Raw genomic sequence first — 26,402 nt, 5'->3', positions numbered from 1 at the left:
GATTTAATGCAATCCCTATCAAAAATCACAGTTGAATCTTTTGTGGAAACTGACAAGCTAATCCTAAAATTCATATGGACTGTAAAGGACCCACCAGGATAACCAAACCTGTCTTAAAAAAGAACAAAGTTAGAGAAAGCACACTTTCCCAAGTTCAATTTTAAAATTTAGCTCTCCCTATCGCTCCACCTACATAGTATTTTTTTCTTAATTTCCCTCATTCTAAGCCTTGCTGTCTCTTAAAGATGTGGGCAGAGACTCACACTAATTTATGACAGAGCCCACCTCACCTTGGAAAACAAACTGAGTGTAAGTCTAAGATTGTCTCGACGAGAATGATCAGTAGACAACACAAAAAACTACAGAACCAATTAAAAGAGTCTCTAAGAGTTAGAAAATATGCTTTACTCTGAAATAGACTTACTATAAGAAATAAAGAAAAGGTTTTAAAATATAAGTTTCAGGTCCTCAACAAGCATTAAAAGATATGTCTTAATAAACTACAGTGAATTTTTATAAAGAGGAAATCTTGTGGTAAGAATGAAATGAAAAAAAATTTAAAAACCCCAAAAAACAAGGTTAATCAATTAAAAATCACAATGGTGTCAGTGCTCACTGTAATGAAAACTCACAAATGATAGAATATAAGAAATTCTCCCTAAATACAGACAAAAAATGAGAAAAATTATGAGAGAAAAGATAAGAGATGAAAATTTAAAGGGCCAACCAATGTGTAACAAATAGACACTTTTGCACAAGAGCAAATAACAATGTAAAAGTAAACCAACTGGCTTTTTCTGAACTCGAAAGAAAAAGCAAATCAAAAATTTCATTTTGAAAATGGAGTTTTATATTTTGAGGCAAAGGTAAGGTCAAATGAATGTCACCAGTTATATTCTGGTAGAATTTTTTAACATAAAAAATGAGTGGGGGAGGGTATAGCTCGGTGGTAGAATACGTGCTTAGCATGCACAAGGTCCTGGGTTTAATCCCCAGTACCTCCACTTAAATAAATAACCACCTCACAAAAAAAATAAGGAATCCAAAGAGTGGGCAGGCAGACCAAAACACATACATATATAAAATCAGGTTATCATTAGAGACAAAACTCAAATCAGATGATATCCTCTCTAAAATAGTGAAAGAAAAGGGTGAAAAAAATACTAAGTATTAAAGGCAAAAAGTTTGTGATCTTTGTATCTAGCCAAGTGGTCATCTAAGAGAAGGAACCAGAAAGAAATTGTTAGACATTCAGGAATTTTTTTTTTAAGTTATTAAACACCCATTCAGAAAAATAAACAAATGAAAAAAAACTCAAAAAACTACATTAATAAAGACATGGACTCACAAGTGAATAAAAACAAGAAAATACCCAGTCTCCTTTCTATTCTAAAAATTGTGGCTAGAAAGGATCTAGAGGTGGCCAATATAAATAACCTTTTAAAAATGTTCACATGCTGATTTATAATGCCAAATTAAAACAAGAGGGGAAATGTAACACAGCAATTAATGTCTAAAAATGCATTCAAACACTTTTAAATGAAAAAAAGTCCCTATCATACTTAAAAGTGTTTAGTTTTAAGCCTTAAACAAATTTGAAGATTTGAAAAATCATACTTAGGGTAGAAAGAATTATGTAAAATGGGAAACTCATTCACTAATGTAAAATTGGTACAACCTTTCTAGAGCAAGTTGGAAATATGCATTAAAAACCTCAGAAATGTTTTTTAAAAAAGGCCTTAGAAGCGTTTATCCTGCGAAATACAAAACTATTCACAGTATGATTTCAACTATATAACTAAAAAAATATTTATACTCACACAAGAAAACTCCAGAAGAAAAGTTCACAAGAATAACAATAATTATCTACAGACGTGGACTACGGGTAACTTTTATTTTCATATAATTTCTTCTCTTTCCAAAAATAAAGCTGCATTATTAATATTGTCAGAGAAAAACTTCACTTCAGATGAATTCTCATGTTAGCTTACATTTTTATCCCTTAAAGTCAGAAGACTTGTTTCAATTTTTGATCCAAGGTATATTAATATGATAGATTTTCAAAATTTTCTCAGCATTTACTGCTATTTGAATAATTTTAATATTATTTATTATCTTGGGTTCTTCTCACACAAATAAAGCTTTCTATTTCACATCTGTTACTAAGATAATATTACTAAATAATAAGATCGTAAATCTAAATGTGATGGTGTAATAGGATCACATATACAGAAAATCACAGAATATAAAACAATTACTCAACATACCTATGAAGGATATTCATTACTTTCCAGTCACCAGTAACACCACTACTCATCCGAATCTTTTGGGCAATGTTGGAAACAGCTGCAAGAATTGCTGCTCCATCATTTCTTTGGAGTGCAGCACTGCCTAGGACTACCATTGGTTTTTTAGCTTCCTTTAGGATCTATTGAAGAAAAAAAAAAAAAAAAAAACTTCTGATTTAAAAAACATTAAAAATAAATTAAATCTAACCAAATTTGCATCTACAATACGTTGTCCCAAGTATTAGTTCTAACATGAATGTCTTGATTTGCTAGTCAACTTAAGGATATACAATAGACATGGTACTTGAGCAGGGTTTCTCCTATTACACACAGTATCATCTGAACATCTACACAGACATTCCTCAGTTTTTTTTCTGGGACCTAACTGTAGTCATTCTGACCAAAGGATGTTTGGCTCAGGTTTTCATTTCCAGAGCTTACTTTTTGAAAATCTATTTTATCTGGTACTTGTTTAGCCTTTTCACAGCACTAGCAAGATGTTTGAGTAAATCTGGTTGTATGTATGTCCTTCTCCTCTTTGTAGTATCTAGGTATAATTCTTATGCTGAGTCTTTGGTTGAAGCCAGCTATTTATTGAAGAATGACACAGAAGATGGCAGGACAGTGAGCTGTTATTAGTCTACAGCTTTACTTCTAATTTTTCCATCCTCCCCAGTATCTGCAGTTTCTTGCACTTGGGGTGTATTCCCTGTCTGTTTTAGGTATTCAGGTAGTCACTATGGTCAAAGCAAAGCCCTGGAAGTTTTAGGTATTCTGCATTGTGATCTAGTGATCACTGTTTTCCCTATCTTCTCCTCCCTCCTTGGGACACAGAGAGTAGATGGAAGATAATATACATGTAATAAAGGAAAAAAGACAGATAAGATAGAAAAGGGGATTCAGTATTTGCACTGTTCAGAGTTCTTAACAAGGAGAACAGAACTCATTAGTAGAAAATACATGTAAATCTATTACATAAGAAAACTCTCCTGAAGAACGCTCATCACCTTCTGGGGCATGGGGACGTGAACTGGAGAGAGAAGAGGGATTCTTTTCAATAAAGTTTTAAAAAATACTTTTGATCATTATAATCACAATGATGGTACTCAAAACTGACAAACGAAGGAGATGGGTTTGGCTGCTTTGTCCCTGCACACTTGACTTTCTTCTTCCCTACACCTGAAGCTGTAAGTGGAGCAACCACCTTGGAAGCACGAGGAGAGGCTCACACACAAACCACAAACACACGTGAGTGAACAAGGGCACTGAGAATGGCAAAGCAGGAAGTCAGGCTCCTGCCTTGGTGACATCCTTGGACAACTGCCTACTATCAGAAATCACTGTTACATAAGAAAAAGAAACCCTTTAAGTTTTTTTTAAGCAATCACCAGCCCACCACCACACACACACACACACACACAAATCCTAAAACAAAAAGCACCCTGAATTGTTAAGACTGAAAGATGCATCGTCCCATAAAAAAATAGTAGAGAACCACTATTATTAAGATATAGTCCAATGAAGTTACTAAATGTCAAGGATAAAGCAGCAAGTATTAAAAAAAAAAAGTATCTAGACAACAACAAAAAAGCAATAGGACAGGGCTGGGGAGAATATGGTTGACAACAGGCTTCTCCAGAGGAATAAAAGGCAGTTCAGAGGGAAAAAAAAATACAACCCTATAAAGCCCTGCCAAGGCTCTCTTCAGTAATAAAACAGACATTCTCAAGAAAGAAAGAACTCAAGGAAAATCCTTCTTGGGAAAAAAAAAAATAACCAAAAACTCTGAACTCCAGACAGCAATGAAATGAATGTAAATAAAGAACTCAGTAATAAAAAAGTCATGTAAAAGAACTGGTGAAATTTCTTTTAGGAATAATACTCCTTGCTGTAAAGAAAGATTTCACTGAAATTTGAAGTTCAATTCTTCCAGTTTCACTTCATTTTCTTTTCTGATTAACTTCAAGTAAAATTAAACTCTGATAAATAAAAATGTACAGCATGATTTCATTCTTGTTTACTTATCTATTCATCCATCTTGCCCTATATATGAATAGAGAGGTGACTATGAGGTTTCACCAATATTCGTTTGGAGGTGGTGGGATTTTCGATAATTTTTATTTTTCTTACATATTATTTCCTATATTGCTGGGTTTTTTTTTCCAACAGTAATCACATATTGTTCCTGTAAAAACAATAAAATTTAAAAACAACACTTGAAAATCAACAAGAGTAGATACATATTCAGCACCTGGCTGAATGGATGGCTACCCGAAGCAATGTCTTGAAGAATTTTGGGAGAATCTCCCAGATGGTCATATCTGTAAGTGAGATCCACCGGGCTGCCTATAAGGGCCACTTGTAAGTCATTGTGAAGCCAGCTGAAATAAAAACAACAGTTTTTAGAGCTAAATCACTAAGTTAGCATAGTTACCAGTCTTATCAATGCTAAGTGCTACATCTATTTAAATTACAAAATGTTAAAAAAGCACAAAAGCACTTCCAGAACATTCAACTTTAAAAGATATAATTTACTATGTACCTTTCAAAATAAAGTATTTTAAAAACACAGGCATACCTTGGAGATATTGTGGGTTCGGTCCCAGACCACCACCAACGAAGTGAGTATCACAATAAAGGAAGTCCCATGAAGTTTTTGGTTTCCCAGTGCATATGTAAGTTATGTGTACACTACACTGCAGTCTAATTAAATGTACAAAAGTATTACAGTAAAAAAATTTATATATATATATACATATCTTCAATAAAAAATACTTTACTGCTAAAAAAATGCTAACCATAACCTGAATCTTGAGTGAGTTGAAATCTTTTTGCTGGTGGAGGGTCTTGCCTCGATGTTTATGGCTGTTGAATAATCAGGGTGGTGGCTGCTGAAGGCTGGGGTGGCTGCAGCAATGTCTTAAAATAAGACACTAATGAAGTCTGCTGAGTCAATTAACTCCTCCTTTCACGAACAAATCTCTAGCATGCAGTGATGTATGATGGCATGCTACCTACCATAGAAATTTTTTTCAAAATTGGAGTCAATCCTCTCAAATCCTGCCGCCGCTTTATCAACTAAATTAATGTAATATTCTAAATTCTCTATTGTCATTTCAACAATTTTTTACAGGATTCTGTAAAGATAGTAGACTCCATCTCAAAAAATCACTTTCTCTGCTTACCCATCAGAATTAACTCCTCACCCATTAAAGTGTTACCATTGAGATCGCAGCAATTCACTCACATCTTCAGGATCCACTTCTAATTCTAGTTCTCTTGCTATTTCCACATCTGCAGTAACTTCCTCCACTAAAATCTTGAGTCCCTCAAAGTCACCCATGAGGGTTGAAATCAACTTCTTTCAAATTCCTGTTAATGCTGATTATCTTAACCTCTTCCCAGAATCATGAATTTGCTTAATGGCATCTAGAATGGTGAATTCTTTCCAGAAGGTTTTCAATTTACTTTGCCCAGATCCATTAGTGGAATCACTATGGCAGCTATAGCCTTAAGAAATATATTTCTTAAATAGTAAGTCTTAAAAACCAAAATTGCTCCTTAATCTATGAGCTGCAGAACTGCTGTTGTGTTACCAGGCACAAAACAACATTAATCTCATTGTACATCTCCATCAGATGTCTTGAGTGATCAGGTCCAATTGTCAATTAGCAGTAATACTCTGAAAGGAATCTTTTTTTCTGAACAAATGTGCAGTCACCCAAGCTTTGCTGTTTCATTTATTGAGCAGAGTTAGAGTAGATTTAGTATAATTCTTAAGGGCCCTAGGATTTTCAGAATGGCAAGCTGAACAGTGGCTTCAACTTAAAAGTCACCAGGTGTATTAGCTCCTAACAGCCTGTCCTTTGAAACTCTGAAGCCAGGCACTGACATCTCTCTAGCTATGAAAGTCCTAGATAGCGTCTTTTTCCAATATAAGGCTGTTTTATTTACATTGAAAATCTGTTGTTTAGCGTAGCCACCCTCATTATCTGAGCTAGATCTTCTGGATAACTTGCTGCAGCTTCTACATCAGCACTTGCTGCTTCATCTTGTGCTCTTATGTTATGAAGACAGCTTCTTTCCTTAAACCTCATGACCAACTTCTGCTAGCTTCAAACTTTTCTTCTGCAGCTTCCTCACCTTCCTCAGCCTTCAGAAGTAAAGAGTTAGGGCCTTGCTCTGGATTAGGCTTTAGCTTAAGGGAATGTTTTGGCCAGTCTGATCTTCTATCCAGACCACTAAAACTTTCTCTGTATCAGCAATAAGGCTGTTCTGCTCTTACCATTCATGTGCTCAATGGAATAGCACTTTTAAGTTCCTTCAAGAACTTTTCCTTTGCACTCACAACTCGGCTAACCATTTGGCACTAGAGGCCTAGCTTTTGGCCTATCTCAAACACTTGAACATTTAGAAGCCATCGTAGGTCATTAATTGGACTACTTTCAGTATTTCTTTGTCTCAGGGAATAGGGAGACCCAAGAAGAGGAAGAGAGATGGGGAACAACCAGTTGGCAAAGCAGCTAGAATACACCAACATTTATTAATTAAATTCACCATCTTATGTGGGTATGGTTTGTGGTGTCCCCAAATAATTACAATAATAATATCAAAGATCACTGGTCACAGATCACCACGACAAATTTAATAATAAACAAGTTTACAATACTGTGAGAATGACCAAAATATGACACAGAGACAAAAAGTAGACAAATACTGTTGGAAAATGGTGATGATAGACTTACTCAACGCAGGGCTACCATAAACTTTAAATTTGAAAAAAGCAGTATCTGCAAAGTACGATAAAGCAAAGCACAACAAAATGAGGTAAGCCTGTACAATGAATTCATTTGCTGTGTAAGAATCCTAACTCTAAGCTAGCTATAAACAAAGACATTAATTTTAGAATAAATGATCTATAGTCTTTATTTTGCCATATTTACATAGCAAAGTCAATTATTTCACTATCCATTTGGCCATTTAAATAAAGTTCATAAAAATAGACCGCATCATTCATATCTATTCTCTTTGGTAGGGAAGTATGGATCCAGGGCCTCCAAAAATAGTTATAAATGCAGTGATCATATATTCTTGGTTTGTCTGAGACAGTGGTGGGTTTTACCTGTTATCCTAGAGTAATTAACAACTCCTCCTTTTACTCTCAACAGTATCCTATTTTAGACAATAAATACTATGGTTGACCTATTCATAAGTATCTAGGATATAAAAAGATGGAGAGGCATTCTACAAAATAACTGGCCCTATACTTTTCAAAAAAATGTCAAAAAATGAGACTGAATAGTCATGACACTAACAGCAATGTGTAACTCCAGACTGGATCCTCAGCAGGAAAAAATTATAAAAGAGAGACAGAAAAATCAGAATATAAACTATGAACTAGATAGTAACATTGTATCAATACTAAATTCTTGATTAAGTAGAGAATTATATTCTTAAACAGAGAATGTGTCTTAAGAAAATTCTTAGGAAATTCACACAGAAGTATTTAGTGTGGGAGAAAAAGGACATCATACCTACAAACCTACTTTCAAAAGATTATATTCACACATGGAGAAAAAAAAATAGAATATTAAAATTGGTTCACTTGGGTGAACATTATACAATAAATGGGTATACAAAGATCATTTTAAGTACCTTAAATTACTTCAAACTAAAAAGATAAAATAAAAAGATCAGCAGGGGGAGGAGGAGGGAACGGACCTGTTAGAAATTGGCCTCCAGTTATCTTTTGGAGTTTCACTCCCACTAACACTATTATGAAATCAGCTAAAATGGTCACTTTTCATATATGAAACAAACTATTATATAAATGTTTTTAAAACCCTGAATATTATTACTAACCTTTTTCGAATTCTAGCATTAAATAGTGGTGCCTCAAAACGTGGATTTGTACCAACCAAAAGGACAACATCTGCCTCTTCCACACCAGCAATTGTAGTATTAAGAAGGTAATTGGAACGCAGATCCGTTCTACAAACACAAAATACAAAATGCAATTTTACTTTAAAACTAATGCACACCGACAATCTATGAAATATTCTTATGTCATCAAACCCATGGCACTCCAGACAAAAAAGTTTTATGAAGTATCCTTAACTTACATCGAAGGTTCAGATACTTATTAATAATTGAATTCTGTAACAGGTCCTGGTTTGACTTTGTTCTATATGTGAAAATAAAGTAGCAGGAATGTTGGAGTATCCCAGTTATCACATATAAATCATAGATGCTATAGATGTGTTGGTTTAAACACAACTTGTAACAGGGGAAATAAAAGAAAGAAAGCCTAGATTCTAGCTTCAAATTTCTCACCCAGCTCCTGCAGTGGGGAAGACCTCTTCAGTGCACAGGGTGTCAGAGTCCACTCTATTAAGTAAATCTTTGAGAGCTACCAGGGCTTCAGCATCCACCAAGCCACCTGCAACTGCTGCCACATCACTGCCTTGAAAACTCTGCAACTAAAAATGGATGAAAAGGGTATCATCAAGAAACCTTCACTGAGCAAAAGACCACAATGAATTGTTCAGAAAACAAAACAGTAATGCAGTCATTTTCAAGTTCAAAAAAAGCAACAAACATCTGACTAAAAAGTTTTGCACCATTAATCTAAAAGTGAAAAGCAGAAGTGTATGTGGGGCCAAGGCTAATAACATCAGCTTGGAATAAAGCTGTTTGTTTTAAATTGGGAACAAAGGGGCCTCAAAATGATGTCTGAAGGATGAAAACTGTGGAGCTATAATTAAATACAACTTCTTCTGAAGTATCTGTCATTCCTTTAAACCCTTTATGGATATTGTTTTTCTATGACCAGAAAGCCATTCCCCTCATTTCTGCTCTGGTAAGCCTGTATTCATGCTTAGCCTTTGTCTAAGGAGTCACCTTACCTAGATAACATGCTAGCCCTGGTTAGGCATCCCTCCAGTGTGCTCTCGCATGTATCATTTGCTGCACAACCATCAAAATAGCATACAATAACTGCCTAATTATGCATCTATTCCTACTACAAGATTGTGGGAGGCCGGAACCATGTACTAGAGGTCTTTATATCCCTACATCTAGCATGACATCTGGCATGCAGTTCTCCATAAATGTTGGTTAAATGGAAGGTAATCTTGGCAAGAGGAAAGAAGTGAAGACAAACACATCCCCTCTTCATTACAAAGATGTCCCTTGGAAATCACAAATATATTTATTCTATATTTCAATCTTTTACCATTCCAGCTACACGAGAGAGCGCATCCTCCCAGGTGGTATACGTTAAAAGCCCCTTTTCATTTCTGACCATCGGCTCGGTAAGTCTTTGACGTTTTAGCCCATCATAGGCAAATCTAGATAACAGAAATTACATCATTTGTGAATGCTGCTGAAGAGGCAACCATAACTTTGAACTTTAAAATCTAAAAGAAATGTTATTTAAATACAGGATTGGTTCAAGTGTTAATTAGAATAATAAATACTTGGACACAAATAATTATTCCAGGTTTTTTGGGGAGTTTAACTAATAAATATTTTATGAGTATCACCTAAAACTATAATACCACCTATAAAGTTTGAGTTCTTATAATTTTCAGTTAATTGAATAATCTTAAAATTGTTGTAACACACAAAAAAATTGGTAGCTAAGAAAGCCAAACCATTTTTATTTATAAAACTTGAGCATCTCTAGATATTTCATCAAAATTATGTTGTGCCAACTGTGACTTATATTTAGCTTCTGTTCTCCAATGAGACAGAGACAAACTGAAATAGATTAAGTACCTTAATTTATTTCAACTTCTCCATCTGGGAGGAAAAAAGGTACTTCTCAAAATTACTATGAAAGCCAGTGATACACACAGGGCTATTAATGTCAATTTTGTCCAATTCTCTATATAAACAGTACAGATATCAATAGTCTATATTCATTAACTTGCAAATATAAAATATAGCTCTTTAAAATAAAGATAATTATAAAAGTTTCTTTAAGTCAATTGCAAAACTTAAAGGAAACAATATGGCATGTACCTGGTTTTATCAGAGATCCATTCTTCATTGATGTCCTCGTGCATCCTTGGCAAAATCCTCATCACCTCTCCAGTTCTTGTGCTGACCACAATATTACTTCCAACTGCATCCATCACATCAATGGATTCTGTCTTTCTAAGAAAATAAAACACATATATTTACTATATTGCTTTTGAGAATAAGGAAAAAATTTGTTACCAGTTTACCAAAACCAACAAATTCTGCAATTACTTTCCTTTCTGAATTTCTAAAAATAATGGAACTTAGAGGAATTGTGATTTATACTCTCATATCTGAATAGATCATAATGCAAAAATAAAATCTTTAAAACTATTATCTAATACAGAAGCCAACTGGAAGGGCACCAAATAGCCAAATCTGGGATAATCTGAGTATCAAAATAAATAATAAGAGGGGTAGGATTTCTGCATATGGCTAGTTAAGGAGCTTGACAAATCCTCCCCACCAAAAGCAAAAATAAAGCTAGGCAAAACTGACAAAAGTAACCAACTCAGTTCTTTGGAGAGCTACCAAAAGTATATATACAACATCACAAGAAGCTTTTATGTGTGGAAAAACTGCTAAACTTCGAGTAAGAACAGAGGAAATCAGTGCTGTTCTGGCTTGAGACTATTCTTATCCCCTTTCACACCACCTTGAACTGGAGGTTCTGCCAGGATGGGGCAAGCTCTGATGATAGGAGTGTCTTTACTGCAGACAAAGAGTCACTCAATTTGGAGAAATGGGGAAAGTTGTCTGTGAAAGTGATATCCTGGAGGTCACTGAGCTGAGGAAAGCCAACGGTCTACTGGTTTGAGGCTGCAGTCAGGGCAAGCATTCCTAGGGGAGGCTGCACATAATGCCAACTGAGACTAGAGAGAGCCCACGCTGTTCACACACTCCTTAACAACACAGAGATGAAAAGGCCCATGCAAAGTACAAGCTGGGCAGACTTGAAAACAGCCTGAACTTTGAATATGCATTTCTATCCACATAGATTAACAGGCAGGGGATGGAAACTTTATTGGCTCAAGGATTCTGAGTATCTGACTACTAAGTGATACAGACACAGAAGCAACCCCTAAGAAGCCCTGCTTAAAAATAAAAACAAGAGTATTGAAATATATTTTAAAAACTAAGGAAAACCAAGTTTAAATATTAAAGAGAAATATGAAACCATGAATCAATAAGTAGAGATTCTCATAAGGATATGCAAATTATAAAAAAGAACCAAACAGAAATTCTGAAGTTGGAAAGTGTGACTAATAAAAAATTCACTACTGGGGCTGAATAGCAGATTTGAGATGGCAAATAAAAGAAGGAATAAACCTGACAACAGATCAACAGAATTTATCCAATTTGAAAAGCAAAGAGAAAAAATTAAGAAAAATGAATAGAATCTCAGACACCTGTGGCACAACACTTAAGTGTAGCAACACATGCATTATAGAAGCCTCAAGAGAGGAGAAAAAACTTTCTGCGTAAACATTTCAGTTATGTACTCTCTCCCCCCCTGCACTCAACCCCTGAAACCTTTTGTATACATAAATACATGGTTTAAAGTCTTCAATTTTAAGATACTCCCATATACTCTGATAGAAGTTTAAAATTGGAGCGCAATTTGATGTGATACGTTTCTAGAACCTTAAAAATATTCAAATTTATTGTGACTATTACATTTCTTGGTTTAATCAGAAGAATCAGAGATATCTAAGAAAATGTATAAATAATCATGTTTACCATAGATTTGTAATTATAAAAAAAATAAACTAAATGTCTATTAATAGAAACTGATTAAATAAAGTATGGTATGTATACATGGTTAAAAATTTAAAATACAATGAGAGGAAACTATAAATTTTTAAAAATCAGGACAATCTTACTCCGTGGAAGTACAAGTGAATAAAACAATTTTGTGGTTAAGTACTTTGGAGTTAATTTCCAAGAAAACCACAGTAATTTGAACAGGTTCATCCTATCCTTCAACCTAACAACTTATCTTCCATTAAAAGGGTTTTACTTACAGCAATCAAAAACTTAGCACACCAAAACAATCAGAACTCAGGAGGAAAATGAACCTTAATTTTTTTTTGAATAGTAGTGAAATAAAGGACAAAAAATACAACAATGATGAATACCTTGTTTCCCAAGGCCGGGCGGTAAAGGCATAGGGCTTAGAGGTCAGGGCACCTACAGGGCATATGTCAATGATATTTCCAGAAAGTTCAGACATGAACATCTTTTCAATGTATGTGCCAACCTGCATATCATTTCCTCTGCCTGTTGTTCCCAAATCATCTACTCCTGCAATCTCACTTGCAAATCTGCAAGATAAAAATGTACCATCAAATGGTCAAACCCAGCAAAATGACCTCCTTTCCTATCATTACCACCAAGAGATAATGATTTTCAAAACACTTAAAAGATACAAATATATTTTCAATGGTGAACATAGTCCCTGAATAAAAAAATTATTCAATAAATGTTTGCATTTAATTTGAAGTATAATACACATACGGAAAACTGCACAAATCATGAGTATAGCTCAGCAAGTTACCACAGTTAATGCTTGTACATTTTGATTTTTAAATCCAACTAAAGTTGATATTAAGCAAAAGTGGAAACTTATTCATTTTATTGGCTTATGCAAGAAACAACTGAAAACAACATTCCTCTTCTCCCACCAATAAAAGCTGCCATCTGGGGAGAGGGTGTAGCTCAAGTGGTAGAGCACATGCTTAGCATGCATGAGATCCTGAGTTCAATCCCCACTACCTCCTCTAAAAAAAATTAATAAGTAAATGAATAAACCTAATTACCTCCCCCCTCAAAAATAAAAATAAAAAAAATAGAAGTTGCCCTCCTTTCCAGTGTCGTTATTCCACCAAATTTTGTGACTATTAAATAAGTATACGTATGACATTCCAGAAGAGACAAGGAAAAAAAATTACCTGATGCAGCGAGTACACTGTATACATCTAGTCATAATGGTTTTTACCAATGGCCCAATGTTCTTGTCCTCCACAGCACGTTTCCCCTCTAAAAATCGGCTCCTATCACTTCCAAACATCATGGACTGATCCTTAAGTAGATTATGAAAGCATTAATCTAATTTTGCTATCAAAATTAGAACTTGAGACAACCAAGAAGATTTACAAACTTAGACTACATACCTGCAAATCACATTCACCTCCTTGGTCACAAATAGGACAGTCCAATGGGTGATTTGCTAATAAGAACTCCATCACACCTTCTCTGTATGGAAAATTATAATATATAAAATGATGTCAATCGCTGGCATTCAAAATGGTTTACATATAAGTTATTTAAATAACCATCACAGATGTATGCTCTCAAATAGTATTTACTTTACATTTATTACAGAAATGCCAATGTAACTATCATTAGCATTAAATACGTAATCTAAAAAATGTTTATAGGAGTCTAGAATAAAGTATCATTAGAGAATCTAAAAAATTATGACTTTTAACAATACAGAGTTACCAAAAGTTGCTGAATGGTCCTCAGAAAACATTCACATTAATTTAAAACAAAAACACAAATGCAAAGCAAAAACAAGCCCAACCACAGCCAGTATAGTACAGTACAATATCACTGCAATAAACTCAGTTCAATAAGCCCCAGACTCACTGTTCATCACAAATTGAGCAAGGTTTTAAACATGGAATTTTAACGCTGATACCAATCTAGGCTCAAAGCCACAAACACCTGACTTTACCTCCTTTACTGTGTACTCACTTCCACTGCTCCTAGAAGCCAAACATCCAAACTTGTTCACAGTTTTGATACCGAATTTCTCATCTATGGGAGGGTCTACTTCCTGAAATGTGCCATTTCTGCTCTTAGAAGTCATTATGCTGAGTTAACAATAAAGTACCTGGCTTTCTTAGATTTCTCTGAGTTTGTCAGGATATTCCAACCTTTCATTACTGGCATGGCACAAGCAGCTACAACCTGGAATTTCAATGCAAAAATCTGTATTTGTATTTATTTGTAATTAAGTAATCCAAAATATAAAAACATTATACATTTGAAAACAAGGAAAGAACAGAGTATTTCTGAAGACTGAACTTCTTAGTTTTCATATTTATAATATGATAATCTGGCATTTTACATTTCTCTTAGAAACAAATAAGATATCCTCTTAATTTTATTCTAATAATCAATGCAATTTTTTCCTAAGAGACTCTGAAACAGAACATCAAATAACCGTGTTTTGATTAGCAGGCACTATTGAATTAGAACTGCAAGAGCCAAAACAATAAAACTGAATGTGAACCTCTTCACTGCAACCCTATTGTCTAGTGAAAATGGCACAGCATAATCACTTCTAATGTGCTGCCTGGCAACTCCACATCCTAGTTGTGTGTTATATAGTCATGTGGAAATACTGACCACTCCAAGAAGCCCCCTTTAATTTCTAAGTGTTACAATTATATGGCACTTGCAGCATTTACAAAGCACTTTCACTGATGTGTTTCCAGTTTTGAAATGAGAGAATCAATCACACAAAGAATTAATTTACAGATAGAAGTAAACAGGACTAGATTCTCCACTACCACAAAATTGATTCTAAATAAAGTTTGCTGCAAGATTTAAAGTTTTCTACCTTCTACAGCATGGTGTGGAATTTTAGATATCAAGTACCTTAGGCGCTTTCTCAATTTCAACAAGGCACATCCTGCAGTTTCCGGCAACTGACAACCTTTCATGATAACAGAATCGAGGGATCTGCATGCCAACCTTCTCACAAGCCTAGAAGACAAAGTTAAAAATTTTTGCTATAGAATAACCTGAACTTATCCTTGTCTAAACACAGGAAAAAGGAAACACAAACAAAGAATCCAACATGAGGCCATCTCCTGCCTATCTATAAATATCGGTATCTTCATTCTTACTTCATCCCCAAAGAGATTTCCCTCCTGTTCTTTGCTCTTGATTCCAAACCCCGTCCACTCTGAAGCTACCTCTCTAAAGATCCTCACTAAGCCTACACCTTGTGTGGAAGACACTGGATAAAGACTGTGCTGAAGGCTTAACTCCCCATTTCTACTCTGAACTACTGTCCACAAAGACTTCCCCTTCAAACTATATCCCAGTGGTTTCATACCTGGACTTTCTCCTTGACTAGCTCTCTTTCTTTGAATTAGATTGCATTTCATACCATCTGGCTGGCTATGATCTGGTTCTATCTTTGGCTCCATATATCCCACCCAGGTCTCTCACTCCCACTGCTGACTGAAGCTCTTTTCCCAGTTCCCATTTGCCTAGTGAGGGAGATTAGTTCTGCTCTACCAATTATTCTTGCTTCTTCTCTGAGCCTATACATGTATTTAAATTTCCTGTAGAATTAGTTCTTCCATCCTGAGCCTTCATTCTAAAGCTCAGCCATCAATTTTCAATATTTTAACTACTTAGCAAAAATGTATCGAGTCTTTCTATGCGCTAGATGCAGTGGGCCAACTGTCCCAGCCCTCACACTAGCTCACATTACATATGATGATTACACTCAAACCTTCATCTGCAGCCCTGACAGTCCTCCACTTCTCCAAGCTTTAAATAGGTATTTGCATGAGTAAGCTCCATAGACAGTTAAAAATTTCTACTATACATCCCCAAATAAGCTACCACCACCAGGAATCACAAAAACTCCTCTGCTCTTCATCATTAAGGCCTGTCTATATCTCATTCTCCCTTGAATATACCCTCTTGTTTTCATTCCCACTGCCACCATTTTAGGCCTTTTTATTTCCTACTCCGCTATTGCAAGATACACTCTTTGTCTCTCACTCTAATCTTACTATCCTCCAAACCATCATCCTCTACAGTCACTGTCATCCTGCTTAATAGCCATGAAAACTCCTGATGGGTCAAACTACAAGCTCTTTAACATTATATGTATCTTCTTTCATGACTCAACCTCTACCAGAATAACCCAATTACCTATTATCTCCCTTTCTACATATACCTTATGTTCCATCAATACCAAATTACTTGAAGCTTCCTTGTCCACATATAAACACCTACCTATCCTTTCAAATCGCCTCAGGGATTACCTGAAATGTTTCTGACATCTCTTTCTATCACCTCCTATACATGCCAAAATATTCTCCAGTGGACCTTGAATATATTTTTGTTATATGATACTTTTATTGTTTACATGTCTACACCTGGCAGATAGTCTAGAAATTACTCCTAAAATGAATAAAGAGCATTTAGTGCTATAGTAATTTACAGATGAAATGAAGTATTACTTCCATGACCAATTTTGTCAGTTCTGGGGGAATTTGGAGAAAGTAAATATTTAGAGCACGAATTTAAGAACCATTTACCTGCTTTGTAGGACACATTCTTAGAAATATTACTAAAAATAGAAAGGTTATGTAAAAGTGAAAAGCATCAAAAGGCTCACAACAAACAAAGGTTACCTCTTCCTCGAACTTACCTATGTTAACTAATAATATTTAGGTAAAGTAAAATTTTTAAATAGGTATTTATTTGTAAGGCAGAAGTAAAACAAAAGAACTGCCACACTTCACTAAGAAAGTCAGAAACGGATAAATGACAGCTTATTCTGAAATGCCAATATTTCAAATCAAACTTATTTTCATATAATTTTACTATCTGTAGTTCTTTAATGAACATTTGTCAAGAAATCTTGAAAATTTTAGAAGTAAATAAACAGTATAAAGAAAATAAACTTTTTAAAAATTAGAACATACACAAAAATAAAGAATAAAAATGCACGCCTACTTGGAGGACGGTAGTTCCTGGTTCCACCATGACAGACTGACCATCAACAAATACTTCAATCAAGTTGCTTGCTGCTGTGGCAGTTGTTCGAGCTGAACATCAAAAATATTGAGGTGAAAAAAATTAACAGAATTCAATTTATTATAGCAGAGGACAATGGATTAACTCACTCTAACCTATACCTTTAAATTTTTCTTCATTATATACTATTCCCCTCTTTTTCACTAGATGCAAACTTTAAAAATACTGAATTGGAAGAAAGCTTTTCTAATCTTGAATACCAAATATGTTTGTCTACTTTTAACAGCAGTTTAGATTGAAACTTTTAATATCACTGAAAATACGTTCACGGGAAGACCACTTCTCAAAAGCAGAATGACTGCTTTTCCCATTTTGGCACTGATGGACAGTTCCTACTATTTTCTATTCCACGATAATTTCTATAAACGGTTTAAAGTTATATTTTGAAAATGACTATTCAACTTGGGCCACTGTTTCTATTTTTACTTAAATTACGAGTTTAGGGTCTTTCAAGAAACATACCACAGACCTAAGAATTTACAAAGATACAAAGTCCAGTGCCCATAAATGCAAATAAAAAAATACTCACCACATCCTTTAGGAGACTTAGAAAGGCCTATTAAGGTCCTTGTTACAGGTATCCTTAACATATTGCTAAGAATAAAACAAAGAAAAGCTGTATTATTATAGGAAAAAAATCCTAATTACAAACTTTTCGGTAATATTTTATGATTTTAAGGCACTTTATTTACATTATTTCACTGAACATTTACAAGTCCTGCTATTTTTCTTCAAATTCTAGAGATATGAATACTCCCTCTCAGAGAAATTTGTACATTGTCAAGAATCTAAGGAGCAGCTAGTATATAAATTTGAGCCTTATGATTCTTTAAAAGGGCAGTTTTGTTTTCGTTTTTAACTATAAACAAATGATCTAACTTAAAACACTACTATATAGTAAAATTGATTTCAAGAATAACAGCGAGCTTGTGATTAAAAGCTACGTAAAATAAAGCTTTCCTTTCTGCCTTCATTTCCTGCTAATACATATTCTAACATTCCATGTTCTGAGCAGTTTTCTACTAGATGCTCCTGAGATATCCTCAGCCGGGCTCACAAGCCCAAGCCTTAAAGTGTCTGGAATACCATTTTCTTTGCCAAGTAGTACATCTGCGATTATTTATGTGCCTGCTCCACTCACCCTCTGTATTATGAACTTCTTGAATCTTTCTCTCCTCAGTACCTATCCCAAGGCTGGTACACAGTAAGCTCTAAAACAGGGTTCTCAACAAGAGACAAATTTGCTTCCAGAGGACATTTAGCAATAACTGGACAAACTATTCGTTGCCGTGACAGGGCAAAGCTAATGGCATCTAGTGGGTAGAGGCCAGGGTGCTACTGAACATTCTCAACGCTCAGGATAGTACCCCATAAAAAAGAATTATCTGAAGTGTCAACAGTGCTGAAGCTGAGAGAAAATCATCAAAATAAATGGAAGTGGATTATATAAATAACAGCAATTAAAGTTTTACGTAAGAAAACAGAGAGAAAAGTTATCCTATCTTTTAGTTTTTGGTCCATTCGCTTCATCACATGGGCTAAGCACTGAACATTCTGTCTACCCACTTGATTATACGGGCTAAGCATCTGATTATTCATTTGGAACTCTTAAAATGCAAATTATGTGATCAAAATGTATCACATAAAGAATTTCAAAGGTTAAAGGAGTGAAAAATAGTATATCTACCTAAGTTTTAAGCATAAAGTTTCGCATACCTATTATGAATGATGTATAACAGGAAATTCCATTAATTCAGACCTCAATAACTCAAAATTCATTAGTTCAGAATTTGGGATATTGAATTTGCAGACATCTGTTGCCTACTAGTGAAAGACTTTTTGGTAAATCAAGAGTTTCTGTTTCTTTATCTATAGAAGAAAACAATATCTCCCAGGCTATGTGGTATTAGTAAGCGCTCAATTAATGCCAGTTAAAGCTGAATTCAATTTAGGCAGTACTAGCCACTGGCCACTGAAAATCAGTTTTAAAGTACTCCTCCTTTGTGGCCCTTCTCTTCAGTATCAGGACACACTGTGCATATACCTTTATTATTCCACCTACTAAACTATAGGTTAGTAATCAATTTCAGCACCTACTAAACTATAAGCTCCCTGATAAGGAATGGTACACTTTTGTCATTTCCCTTTTCTGAAGACCTAGCACAGTGCCCTTGAAAATATAATCATTAAATAGTTAACCCTTAAACACTACGGGTTTGAACTGTGCAGATCCCTTTATAGATGAGTTTTTTTCAGTAAATACTACAGTACTAAAAGATCTGAGATCAGTTGAATCCTCAGATGCAGAACCGTGGATACAGAGGGCCAACTATAAATTATATGCAGATTTTTGACTGCACGAGGGTGGGCGCTCGTAATCCCCTCGTTGTTCAAGGGTCAACTGTAGTTTCACCACCAAGTTCCAGAATGAGAAGCAACTGTCCTATTAAAATCTACTGAAATAAAGGTAAAGTTGAATTTGCCGAATTACAGTAATGACAGATTCAAAATCAACAACCAGTATTTCATACAACAGTGTAAAATCTTTAATATTATTTTGTTTCCAATATAATATGAAAGTGGCGTCCACTTTAGCTGGGAAGTCCACCAGGACTAGGCTGTCTGTTGAAAACCCAACATCAAATGGAAGACTGCATAGCCTCAACATAAGAAATACAGATTTGCAAAACTCTTAAATGCACTTTACACTTACTTAGCTACCACGTACGAACAAAAATAATCATCTCTAGGATTAATCTTAATTACGATTAATCATGTCTGAAACTAGACTAGACACTTTGTTCAGAGACAATACTATTCCACATTCTGCACCATGTATGCTGTTATCTATCCACTTCTCTCCCTCCAAGGTACTATTTCTATTCCAAGCCACTCTCATCTCTTGCTTGGACTATTATAATAGCCCCCAACAGGTCTCCTGGCTTCCACAGGGCTGCCACAGCTACCATCTTCACACAGGCTGTAGCCTCAGGCTGAAATGCTCTTCCCTCAGATCTTTTTGGCTCCTCCTCATCCTCCAAATTTTGGCTTAAATGACATTCGTCAGGGAGACTCTCTTTTACCAGCTTATCTAAAATGTCCCAACTACTCCTCAGCCATATCACTCATTTAATTCTTTGTGGTCTCATTTCTAGATTACAGTTGACGTTTAGTATTTGCTAAATAAATTCTATCTCCACCCTCTGGCCATAATTTAATTTCCACTTTTCTGTAATTAAAGAGTGCAAGTGCTCTGGCAACATTATAACACTCCATTTAAAGGTGTACACAGAATTCAGTAAGAAAAAACAACATTCCACAAAAAACGAACTTGGTGTCTATTTACCAGACATAGTTCAGGTTACATTTTCTATACCCTCATTTGGTTTTTGAGCAGAGTTGTGCCTGACCCATGATTTTACAATGCACTTTACCATTTTACTAGATCCCCCAAACTGTTAAACAATATAGCTTTGTTATTCGCAGTGCGACCTTGGACCAACTCTTAAAATGTCTTTTTCTTCACTTTCCCCACCAGTGAAAAGGATAAACAGTACTACTCAACGCAGTCCACAGACAAAATCAAAATACCAAACAAAACAAGAGAGGCATGGACGATTGCTGAGGCAACAGTGATCAAAGATGCACTGTAGCAGGTTTGTGTTAATTTGGGGGAAAATGCTCAGTGTTTAGGCCTAAGTCACTTGACATAGGCCCGCTCCCGGGGAACAAAACAGCCTCCTCTCCACGAAGGAGACTGTCCTGCGTTCCCCTGCAAAGAGGTCACCTACAAGGCTGCATTCCGGCCAGCGTTCCCCAAGGCTTCCAGACCCCTTCCTCCTCTTAGGTTCCATTAGACCAGAGACCTCGGCTAACAGTCCTCACCTGCCAGCTCTCGGGGGTTCCCAAGGAGGCGGGGTGGGACGCGGCGCCCCGTCAAGGACAAGAAGAAAATGAGTGGACTGAGCCAAAGGAAACAGTCTCGTCAAAAAACCAAATTGCAGGGCCGAGGCACCTCAACCTTCTCACCCAAACACGACCTCACCTTTCCCCTGAAGCCGCCGAGGCTGGTCTGCAGAGCTGTCCACACCTCACCGACCCTTTACGGGCCGGGTCGCTTTTTCAATATGGAGGCCTCGGCTGTCTCCGTCCCGGGTCTGGAGAACGGGAAGCCAGGAGGGACTAGAAACCCCAGTTCGACAATTTCCCGCTTAGCTTGTGTTCGGCAACTTCCGTCGGCTTGACAGAGGGCGGGGCGGAGGGCGTAGCAGCCGAGGGGGTGCGGGGGCGGGGTGAGAGGGCCGGCTCCAATCCGCAGTTCCGCCGGAAGTAGCCCTGCGGCCTAGGCCGAGCGTCTTCGGTCATCTCCGGCGCTTCTAAGGGCAGTTCCTGTAATCTTCGGAAGTCTTGGACGTAGTAATTTAAGACATACCCTTTTATTAACTGATTTCCAAACACACAGAAAGTCCAGCGGATAATTTCTGACTCATTAATTCAGAGCCCTTGATTTTTACGTTGAGGAAGCTAAACGGACTTTGACCTTTAACCTTCGGCCGGAGGCATCGGAGAGAAACGCCTCCGTCTCTATATAAGGAATTTCCGGCTTTTTCGTGGCCCTTTTTTCCTCTTAGCGTTTGGCGCCGGTTGCCTGGGCTCCTCTTTTCCCCGCTACCGTTCAGTTCCCGGATCAGCCGTCGTCATGGGTTTCGGAGACCTGAAAAGTCCCGCGGGCCTCCAGGTGCTCAACGACTACCTGGCGGACAAGAGCTACATCGAGGGGTGAGCGGACAGGCGGGCCGAGTGCGGTGGGGCCACGTGGCGCGGCCTCCGCTGCCGCTGGAGCAAAGGAATTGGGGTCCCAGGGCCCGGGCGAGAGGAGGAGAGTTAAATTTGCTTTCTTTCCTCTTACTTAACAGTGTTTCTCCGCGTCTCTGCTCAGTTAACAAATGTAAGCCTGTAGATTTACGTTAACGATTGCAAGTTCTGAGCTCTAAGTAGCACGCGTGTCTCAGGATAGCGCGGAGAACCAAACGGATGGTCCCTGCTCCTAAGGAGATTGTGTCTTAAAAAAAACTAAAGCAGCTTAGGTAGTCTGGAAATAAATGAGCGAGTTGCCACTAGTTAATTTGACGGGGGGTAGTAGCGTTTATCGTTTATTTACCGGTGTTTGTGGCTTTTCTTTTAAAGGCACGTGTGATTGCTTTTGTGTCCTCGGCAGGTATGTGCCGTCACAGGCAGATGTGGCAGTATTTGAAGCAGTCTCCGGCCCGCCACCTGCCGACTTGTGTCATGCCCTACGTTGGTATAATCACATCAAATCTTACGAAAAGGAAAAGGCCAGGTAAAATAGTCTTTGTGTTTATTTGAAGAACAGAATGCTTTCTGAGCTTCAGCTCGGGATTTTTACATGACAAACTAGGATTCAGGCTACTTTAGTTTTGTTGGGATATTGTGAGTTAAATTCCTCTGTGACTTTAGAAGGCCAGGAGACTGAAGTCCTCCATTTTTTAACAGAACAGGTAGAACATGGACAGTTTTTGATGAAAAATTGGTCAGTCAATCAAAGAAAGAAATTGAAGATTTTATTTTGAGCCACACTGAGGATTATAATTTGGGAAAAGCCCCTCAGAAAGCTCTGAGAACTGTTCTCCCAATATACGTTTTTGAGACAGGGCTGTATGTTAAATGACGCATAATTGAGTTTGTATAATCCCAATCTGCGCATACAAAGCAAGTAGTGGGTCATGGGTCATCGTGGCCAAAAATTAAGGAGAAGTGTTACCTCCTAAGGAGGTCTGGTTAATGCAGATGCACAATACACACTAAAGGGGAAGGAGGAGGCCCAGAAGAGCAAAGAAAAACTTTGTTTAAATTTTTCTTGTCTTGCCATAAATTATAAATTTTACTTCAAGAACAACGTCAATTCAGCTTTCCCCCACGTTGCCCTACCAGTGTCAACGTGATTGACCCTGACCTGGGGGGACCAATCTGAGGTGAAATTGTAGCTCATTCTTTACTCCTTGGCCCTTTTTTTGTTTGTTTTAATGGAGATACTGGGGATTGAACCCAGGACTTCGTGCATGCTAAGCTTGTGCTCTATTACTGAGCTATGCCCCCACCACCCCCAATTCTTGGCCATTCTTCTGAAACTGCCAAAAAGGATGGACGTTTGGGGACTCCAGTTCACTAAGAATGGACTGAGCATGTTTAATGAAATCTCAAACAAATAATCATTCTGAAAGTAAATCATGTCTATCGAATATAATGTCTCACATGCTACTAATGTTTGCTAGATGAGGAGCTAAACCTATTAAAGTATTTATCTGGGAGTGCTGAAGGGTAAATTCTTGGTAGAAAGGGGATCTATTGATAAATAGTAATGAAAACAAGTTCTCATGTGTTTGAAAAAAGACATCATACCAACCTAATAGTAGTTGATTAAAACTTTTTCAAGCCTGCCAGGAGTGAAGAAAGCTTTGGGCAAGTATGGCCCTGCTGATGTGGAAGACACCACAGAAAGTGGAGCTGCAGATAGTAAAGATGACGATGACATTGATCTCTTTGGATCTGATGATGAGGAGGTATGGCGTAAATTGAAATATGTATGCATCATTGTGCTTAAGCACAGGCTTTGTAGCCAGAAGGCCTGTGTTCCAATCCTGGCTTCACTGTATTACCTGCCTTTTAAAAATTATCACTGGCTACATGATGAATAAAATCAAATCACCATCTTTCGGCTGAGCTCGTGATGGATTTGTTTTTTCTGATAAAGCTGGTCTTTTTATGACTCCACCAGCTTTAAGTGGAGGACCAACCACCTTTGTGAAATATGTTAAATTTTTCCTTTTCAGGAAAGCGAAGAAGCCAAGAGGCTAAGAGAAGAACGCCTTGCACAGTACGAGTCAAAGAAAGCCAAAAGTAGGTCATTTTATAATTTGTGTTTGTTTAACTTAACTCCTTTCATAATGACGTGAATAATCTTTCTCAAAGATTGATCACCCAAGTAATTTCTTTTCCTCCATATTCATTGAATACGTCAGTATTTCAGAACCTTCCGTCAAGGTGGATAGAGCTTCAGAACTTCCACAGCTACTGGTCTGCAGCTGTCCTTCTGGTGGCAGCTGTGGCATTCCTCTGTGGGAAAGGAACTGTCACACAATCACACACCTCTTTCTTAGCAAAACAGAAAGTGGGCATGTGTGTGACAAACACAAGATGTATTTTCTATAGTTTTCTGTGGCTTGGATGATCTATTTAGAAACAAATTAAGATTGGTTAAATGTCTTGAAGTAGAGTAAAAATAATAGGGCAAAAATAATTTGAATAATGCTATTTCTTGCACTTTTTTAAGAACCAGCACTTGTTGCCAAGTCTTCCATCTTATTAGACGTGAAGCCTTGGGATGATGAGACTGACATGGCAAAGCTAGAGGAGTGCGTCAGAAGCATCCAAGCAGATGGCTTGGTCTGGGGCTCCTGTGAGTTGAGTCTTTGCCTTTTGACACTGGCATCTGGAATTTGCATATAGTTTCAGCCTTTGCCAAACAGAACTTTTCTAACTAAGGTTTTTCTTAATGTTCATTTCAGCTAAACTAGTTCCAGTGGGGTATGGAATTAAAAAACTTCAAATACAGTGTGTAGTTGAAGACGATAAGGTTGGAACAGATATGCTGGAGGAACGGATCACTGCTTTTGAGGACTATGTGCAGTCAATGGACGTGGCTGCGTTCAACAAGATCTAAAATCATTGCCCTTAAATAAAAGCTTGAAAGACAACTTTTGCCTCTTGACTCCTAAATAGGATGGTGGTATTTATATTCTTTACATTTTGAGGGAAGAAATTCAATGGATAGATAATTCATAAATAATGTAAACTTGGGTCAGCATTGTCATTTGACATTTAGCCCAAATAGAAGGGAATACTGTGAGTATATATATGTACAGAGTAGATTTTATAAACAAATGAATAGAAATAGACTCAGTGCAATTTATGTACCCATTAATGTGTCCTCAATGTATAATGATATAGTTTTGTTTTTAGAGGAGGTACTAGGGATTGAGCCTAGGACATTGTGCATGCTAAGCATGTGCTTTACTACTTGAAGGTTTTTGTATTAGCCTTCTTTTTAAAAGAAATCAGGGAAATAAACTTAATGTAAAAATCTTGTAGTTAAGAGCTCTTAATTTTATATAATTAGCCCTGTTGGTGTATAATGGTTCAAGACCTTGTACTTATTATCTAAGCTGGGTTTACTCAGTGAGAATGTTGAGAGTACCTTAAAGAATCATGAGAAATGGGTCCAAACAGGTAAAGTGCTTAGCGCAGTAAGTAACAGGCACATAGTGAATAATAATTTGCCAGATAGTTAATGAAATATTTGGAGATAAGGAATTAAGTGCCAGGACTAACTCCTTTTACAGTTAGTAACCAGTGACTTAAATGGCTGCCAAAATTATTTGTTGACCCTAGTATCTTCAATTTAGGGGTTACTTAACGATTAAAAAAAAAAAACACACACACAACTACGAATCCCAAGTGAAAATAATGTTAAGTATTAATGAGCTGGGGTGTGCAGTGTTACCAAAGGACACGTATCCAGAGGAGGGAAGGATGCCCAGGATTTGTCATGAATTCTAGCCATTTGTCAAGGCAGATTTTACCAATTTAATGCCTCCTGTACTGTTCAGGGAGAACTTGTACTGAGAATGATTTTGAGTAGCCTTGTGTCCTGGGAGGGAGATTGATATGGGCGATTGACCCCGAGGCTGTGGTTCATAAGCCTGGCTTGGGTGTGGAGGTGGGACATTTTACTTGGGTTTGAAAGTCTGATTGAGCCTCTGGGGGCGGGGGTACTTCACTACTGAGGTAGTGCTGCAGGTAAAGGTATTGAGATGAGGGCAGCGGTGGAGTCAAGTGGTAGTCAAATATTGGAATAGCTGCATCTTGAACAATTAACTTGGGGTATGTAGAACATCTCATTATGTATTTTTTACAGTAATATTTTTCACAAAAGTAGAGTTTGGGAATTGCTGACCTCTAAGCGTTCATTTTGTAATCTCTTTTTAGACAGGAGATTAAATGTTTGACGTGAAGGTTTTCCTAGCAGAACCAGACAATGCTGTTTTCTTCCCTCCATCTGATTTTCTTTGTATGTGACTACTTTGAGTATGGGAAGTTGTTTAAATTCTAAAAATTTATTCAATCAGACATGTATGTGCTGATGAGTAAAATCAA

At 36.8% G+C, this 26,402-nt stretch overlaps 2 protein-coding genes and 2 non-coding genes across 5 annotated transcripts in view; 3 read left to right on the top strand and 1 right to left on the bottom strand.

The window, feature by feature from the left end:
- Nucleotides 1-21,371, bottom strand: part of NDUFS1 (NADH:ubiquinone oxidoreductase core subunit S1) — a 28,401-nt gene extending 7,030 nt beyond the window's left edge. The window contains exons 1-14 of one of the 2 annotated variants that reach the window (XM_006194259.3): nt 21,214-21,371; nt 17,698-17,762; nt 17,088-17,179; nt 14,982-15,089; nt 14,212-14,288; nt 13,487-13,568; nt 13,265-13,395; nt 12,452-12,637; nt 10,314-10,448; nt 9,523-9,637; nt 8,622-8,767; nt 8,151-8,279; nt 4,540-4,669; nt 2,268-2,428 (exon numbers count right to left, since the gene is read on the bottom strand). In XM_006194259.3, coding sequence (XP_006194321.1) covers nt 2,268-2,428; nt 4,540-4,669; nt 8,151-8,279; nt 8,622-8,767; nt 9,523-9,637; nt 10,314-10,448; nt 12,452-12,637; nt 13,265-13,395; nt 13,487-13,568; nt 14,212-14,288; nt 14,982-15,089; nt 17,088-17,179; nt 17,698-17,758 — 1,553 coding nt within the window. In that variant the 5' untranslated portion in view covers nt 17,759-17,762; nt 21,214-21,371. Of the gene's footprint in view, nt 1-2,267; nt 2,429-4,539; nt 4,670-8,150; nt 8,280-8,621; nt 8,768-9,522; nt 9,638-10,313; nt 10,449-12,451; nt 12,638-13,264; nt 13,396-13,486; nt 13,569-14,211; nt 14,289-14,981; nt 15,090-17,087; nt 17,180-17,697; nt 17,763-21,053; nt 21,182-21,213 lie in introns of those variants that run through there. The other variant, XM_014567310.2, reaches the window with a different exon arrangement.
- Nucleotides 21,372-21,505: 134 nt separating this feature from the next.
- EEF1B2 (eukaryotic translation elongation factor 1 beta 2) lies at nt 21,506-24,943 on the top strand. Its single transcript, XM_006194256.2, has 6 exons — nt 21,506-21,947; nt 22,387-22,509; nt 23,623-23,749; nt 24,020-24,086; nt 24,520-24,645; nt 24,755-24,943. Exons 1-6 carry the CDS (start codon nt 21,868-21,870, stop codon nt 24,907-24,909), a joined length of 678 nt encoding a protein of 225 aa, XP_006194318.1. The 5' UTR covers nt 21,506-21,867; the 3' UTR covers nt 24,910-24,943.
- Nucleotides 23,866-23,943, top strand: LOC116663894. The gene has a single exon (XR_004320257.1). It is a non-coding gene; the product is annotated as a small nucleolar RNA SNORD51 (small nucleolar RNA).
- On the top strand, nt 24,250-24,382 carry LOC116663896. The gene has a single exon (XR_004320259.1). It is a non-coding gene; the product is annotated as a small nucleolar RNA SNORA41 (small nucleolar RNA).
- Nucleotides 24,944-26,402: the final 1,459 nt, after the last annotated feature.

The sequence above is a fragment of the Camelus ferus genome, chromosome 5 (assembly GCF_009834535.1).
Source record: "Camelus ferus isolate YT-003-E chromosome 5, BCGSAC_Cfer_1.0, whole genome shotgun sequence".
In the NCBI taxonomy this organism is placed as follows: domain Eukaryota; kingdom Metazoa; phylum Chordata; class Mammalia; order Artiodactyla; family Camelidae; genus Camelus; species Camelus ferus.
The sequence above is the reverse complement of the archived record's forward strand: the minus strand, read 5'-3'. Positions and strand labels throughout refer to the sequence as shown.